We start from the raw sequence: 6000 nt of genomic DNA on the forward strand, positions 1-6000 counted from the left end.
GTCAATCAAAAGTCAATATATACTGAGAGAAGAAATGCATAGACATACAAGACAAAATAAATATCTGTCTATCTGTCTATATCTTTTTTTAAACTTTTATTTCTATTTTACTTTAGAAATACTGTTATGTCCATTTTTAATTTCCCCCTAGGGCAGGAGGGTCAAACTCATTTTCATTCAAGGGCCACATACAGCCCAATTTGATCTCATGTGGGCCGGATCATTAAAAAAAAAGGAAGGAAGGAAGGAAGGAAGGAAGGAAGGAAGGAAGGAAGGAAGGAAGGAAAGAAGGAAGGAAGGAAGGAAGGAAAGAACGAGGGACAAAAGGAAGGAAGGAAGGAAGGAAGGAAGGAAGGAAGGAAGGAAGGAAGGAAGGAAGGAAGGAAGGAAAGAAAGAGGGACAAAAGGAAGGAAGGAAGGAAGGAAGGAAGGAAGGAGGGACAAATGGAAGGAATGAATTAAAGAAGTAGGGACAGACAAATCAAAGGAAGGAAGGATGAAAGGGAGGAAGGAAGGAAGGAAAGATGGAAATGGAAGGAAAAAAGGGAGCAAGGACAGATGGAAGGAAGGAAGAGTAGACAAGATGGAAGGAAGGAAAAGAAGACAGGAAGAAAAGTGGCCCGGACTAGACTCCTCGCCAGTTCTGGCCCACGGGCCGCATGTTTGACACCCTTGCCCTAGGGGGATCAATAAAGTTACCCTTAACCCTATACCTATACACTATACTAATATTTGTCAGGTATTTAGACTGCCAGCACTCCACATTTTAGGCTACATATATTTATTTAAGAATTATCTTACAGTATGGGCGTCTATAACTAACTCCACCTGTGTCTATTGATTGTGTAATTGCCAGTACACACGCTTAAGAAAGGCATCTTCTGTGTGGTAATTTAAAAAAAGTTAATTTGGGGTGTTGTGTTAGCCAGAAAGAGAAGAATTAAAGGTGCAGTCTGTAGAATTGGAGTGGCACTTTGTTGAAATGGAATATAATATTCATAAGTTGTTTTATAAGTGTATAATCACCTAAAAATAAGAATCATTCTGTTTTTGTTACCTTAGAATTGGGTCCTTTATATCTACATAGGGACCAGGTCAACTTCCACAGAGTCCCCCATATTGTACCACCATGTTTCTATAGTAACCAGGAAGCGTTATTGTGGATCCTAATGGTTTTCTTGGCAAGACACTGCACTTGTCCTACACTGCCTCTCATTGGCTAATACCTGTTGCCTTCCTTGCTTGGGTTGATTAGGTTTTGGGTAAGAATATCAGGATAGTCAGACTCTGTCATTGGTGCTTTGGTGTTCAGTTTTTAATGTATTTGGAGTTTAGTGTGTGAGTCATTGACAACTGTGCAAACTAGCTTTGAATGGGAACATTGTGGAGTAAAACATAGAGGGTTACATAATATTTTGATACTGTAATGCAAACAAATAGCAGATGGGGAATTTTGGTTTGTTTTCATCAAACTTTAATTGGAACTTGACCACCTCTGAACTGTGAAGTGAATTTCTTTCTTGTTGTCAGCTGTGTTAAACATGAATTACACTGCTGCCTCACACTTTGACTTTTGTTCTCAGTCTGTAGATATGGCTGCTGCCAGCTGTCTCCTGACTGAAGATCAGTTCCTGTGCTCCATCTGTCTGGATGTGTTCACTGATCCAGTCACTACACCATGTGGACACAACTTCTGTAAAAACTGCATCACTGAACACTGGAGCAGTACTGTCCAGTGTCGGTGTCCCATTTGTAAACGGCTTTACAAGACAAAACCTGAGCTGCAGGTCAACACTTTCATCTCTGAGATGGCTGCTCAGTTCAGACAGTCAGCTCAACAGAAAGCCAGCAGCAGCAGCTCAGAGCAACAAGCTGCCAAACCAGGAGAAGTTCCCTGTGATTTCTGCATTGGAACCAGACTGAAGGCCCTGAAGTCCTGCCTGGTGTGTCTGGCCTCCTACTGTGAGACTCACCTGGAGCCTCATTTGACAATATCAGGCCTGAAGAGACATCAGCTGATCGACCCTGTGGAGAACCTGGAAGGCAGGATGTGTATGAATCACAATCAACTCCTGCAACTGTTCTGCAAGACCGATCAGATGTATGTCTGCACCCTTTGCACCATTTTCGACCACAAGACACATGATGTTGTTCCTCTGAAAGAAGAATATGAAGGAAAGAAGGCAGAGCTGGGGAAGACAGGGGCTGAAGTTCAGCAGATGATCCAGAAGAGACAACTAAAGATTCAGGAGATCAAACGCTCAGTGAGGCTCAGTAAGGAAGATGCAGTCAGAGAGATAGCAGAAGGTCTTCAGGTCTTTACTGAATTAAAGGCGTCTATTGAGAGAAGCCAGGCTGAACTCGTCAAGACCATCAAAGAGAAGCAACGAAAGACAGAAAGACAGGCTGAAGACTTCATGAAAGAGCTAGAAGAAGAAATCTTTCAGCTGAAAAAGGCTAGATCTGAGGTTGAGCAGCTCTTACACTCCGAAGACCACCTTCACCTTCATCAAAGATTGTCATTCCTGAAAGCTGAGTCCGCCAAAAACTGGGCAGAGGTCAGGGTCCAACCAACGTCATATGAGGGGTCTGTGGCGAGAGCTGTGGCTCACCTGGAGGAGATGATCACTCAACCAATGAAGAAGCTGTTTGAGGCTGAGCTGAAGAGGGTCAAGCGATATGAAGTGCAGGTGACACTTGATCCTGATATTGTACATCCCAAACCTGCTCAGTCTAATGATAAACAACAGGTAAAGCAGGGTAATGAATGCAGATGTGTCTTATCAAAGCAGGGTTTCTCTTCAGGGAGGTTTTACTTCCAGGTTCAGGTTAACAGGTGGTCCTCTTGGACTTTAGGAGTGGTCAGAAATTCAGCCAACATGAACAGAGAAACCACTCTGAGCCCCAGAAATGGCTACTGGACCGTATGTTTCAAGTGGAGTAAGGGGTATTTTGCAGATGGTGCCCCTTCTGGTCTCAATCTGAAGAAAAAGCCTGCAAAGATGGGGGTGTTTGTGGATTACGAGCAGGGTGTGGTCTCCTTTTATGATGTCGATGCTGCAGGTCTTATCTACTCCTTTACTGGCTGCTCCTTCACTGACAAACTTCATCCATTCTACAGTCCCTGTTCGAATGATGGTGTTAAAATCCACATCACTGAAAAGGATTGTGTGTTACTGTAACCGGGGGGGGGGGGGGGGGGGGGGGGGGGTTCTGTGATGTGACACCAGGATCTCTGTTCATTCTGACATTAAACAAAGCAGAATGTCGAAATTGATGTACTGGCTTGTAAAGGTGGATAGACAGATATCACATTGTAAGAAGCTTGTGACAACCGGTGTAATACTGGGGTTGGTAGTCCCTGTGTTATTTTAACCTTCCTGTCGTCCTCCCGGGTCAAATTGACCCCGTCTGTTTTGACTGTTCCTTCTTTCCTCCCTTCCTTCCTTTCCTTCCGTCTGTCCTTCCTCCCTCCCGCCTTCTCTCTTTTCTCCATCCCCCTTTCTTCCTTCCTTCTTTCCTTTCCTTCCTCCCTTACTTCTTTCCTCTGTTAGCCTTTCCTTCCTTCCTTCCTCCCTTCCTCTTTTCCTTTCTCCCTCCCTCCCTACTTCCTTCCTTTCCTTTCCTCCCTTCCTTCCTCCCTCCTGTCCTTCCTTCCTTCCTTCCTTCTTTCCTTCCTTCTTCCTGCCTTCCTCCCTTCCTCCCTCCTTTCCTTCCTTTCCTTCCTTCCTCCCTTCTTCTTTTCCTTTCTCCCTCCCTCCCTCTTTCCTTCCTTTCCTTTCCTCCCTTCCTTCCTCCCTCCTGTCCTTCCTTCCTTCCTCCTTTCCTTCCTTCTTCCTCCCTTCCTCCCTTCCTCCCTTCCTCCCTCCTTTCCTTCCTTTCCTTCCTCCCTCCCTTCCTCCCTCCCTCCCTCCTTTCCTTCCTTCTTCCTCCCTTCCATCCTTCCTTCCTCTCTTCTTTCCTCCCTCCTGTCCTTCCTTCCTTCCTCCCTTCTTCCTCCCTTCGTTCCTCCTTTCCTTCCTCCTTTCCTTCCTTCTCCCTCCCTTCCTTCCTTGACTCGAGGACAACACAAGGGTTAATGGGGAAGAATAAAAAATATAGAAAATCTTAGAAATGAATTTAATTCAGAACTAAAGTCCACAAATAGCATCTTCTCAGGTGTTTGGTATCTCCAGGTGTTAGTCCTGTAGGCAAAGGAGGAGTCTGACTTCTGTTTCTCTTCCTGACAAATATCCTGGTCATTTAAAAAGAAAGAAAAGACTCGATATATATCAAATCGTATATGTATATACCAACATGTGACAAACATCCCCAACTGGAAGCTAACAACCACATGCTGTAGTTAAACTATCGCTCTCTCTCTTCATGATTGTGTTATTATACTCATTGTGTAAAAGAAGAGAAACACTAAAGATAAAAACACTAAAAGTAATCTCAATGTCTGAAGTAACATCTCACCCAAATTCTGAATATTTTAGTACCAATACCTTTTAACAGCGCCCTCTAGAGGCCGATATTTAATGGATGTGACAACCAACCCTGTTCTCCCCTAATTTATAATAGAGACCACAGAATAAGAAATGAAAGAGGGGCTCCGAACTTCTGCACAGTTGGAGTTCTTCCCAGATAAAAATAAACTGTAACAAGATAGATTTTATATTATTATCATAACAACAAGAAAAACAGGAACATACGACCCTGAAGAAACATTTGATTTATATGAAATAACCAGGAGTTAAATGTCATGTGATGTGTTATTATGCATACACACTGTACATTAAGATACTGTATATCTTTTTTTCTTGTAATATTTTCCATTTCTTCTTAGTGTTGCAAATAATGTTAGATAACCGATCCTTTATAACGTTGTTTATTCATTTCTATAAAGTGCAATCACCGTCTTCAAAACTGTGAAAATATTACAAAACTGTTCAAAAATAGAGCATTTTCAAAGCTTATTACATGTCTGGGTGATAAATTCAAAACTGTGATTTTTGTGTGTGTAAAAATTGTTGGTTTCAGGACACAAATGACTTGATTTTTATGAATTTGACAGAATTATGTGATAATGAGGATCTTAATAAAACTAAACTAAACTAAATGTGATGTGCGTTCCTTTATATCATGATTCATTTTAATGATTTATTGATTTAGGATTGTTATATGCCTGTTAATTTTTATGTATGTGGAAAATACCGGTGCATCAGACAAAGGAGGAATAAATACATTAAAATGAAAATAAATAACATATAAATTAAAAAGGGCAACTTATAGAGGAAGGAGACAAAGCTCAGGGGTAATATAGTGGTAATATAAAACTCAATTACATTCATATGTACTATTATATTTACACAATGTGCATATAAACTGGGTATATATTACAAATACAAACAAAAGTAAATATATATGTAAAAGAAAACAACTAGAAATTAATGCTATAGGGGGTTTATATAAAGTTTTAACATAGCACAATGTGTTATACTATTAATTGCTTTTGGTTTTAAGGAGTATTATTGTTTGGTCTCATTGCTAAATGTGATAAAGCAGCATGGTTTCTTACCTGTAAAGTCACATTTAAGGATATGGAATTTGGCCATAACAATAATAATAATAATAATAATACTAATAATTAAATTAAAAAAATTAAAATTAAAAATTAAAAATTAAAAATTAAAAATTAAAAATTAAAAATTAAAAATTAAAAATTAAAAATTAAAATAAAGATTAAAAAATAAAAAATTTAAAATAAAAAAAATAACATAAAAATAAAAAAAATAACATAAAAATAAAAAAATAACATAAAAATAATGATGGACAGAATATACAATATAATAAACAAAGAATATTCATTCAATATTTCATTCTCTATCTCTGAGATGAAATGTCTTATTGGTTTATCTCATTATAACATTTTGTACATCAGTGTAAAAAAAAATAAAAAGTGGGAATCATATATAAAGTGCATTGAAAACATATATATTGACAGTTTTGGTACTTTTT

At 39.4% G+C, this 6000-nt stretch overlaps 1 protein-coding gene across 1 annotated transcript; it reads left to right on the top strand.

The window, feature by feature from the left end:
* The first annotated feature begins 1592 nt into the window (after positions 1–1592).
* Positions 1593–3182, top strand: LOC133981839 (E3 ubiquitin-protein ligase TRIM21-like). Its single transcript, XM_062420696.1, has 3 exons — positions 1593–1845; positions 2122–2468; positions 2538–3182. Exons 1-3 carry the CDS (start codon positions 1593–1595, stop codon positions 3180–3182), a joined length of 1245 nt encoding a protein of 414 aa, XP_062276680.1.
* The last annotated feature ends 2818 nt before the right edge of the window (positions 3183–6000 follow it).

This window comes from Scomber scombrus, chromosome 6, assembly GCF_963691925.1.
Source record: "Scomber scombrus chromosome 6, fScoSco1.1, whole genome shotgun sequence".
Lineage (NCBI taxonomy): Eukaryota > Metazoa > Chordata > Actinopteri > Scombriformes > Scombridae > Scomber > Scomber scombrus.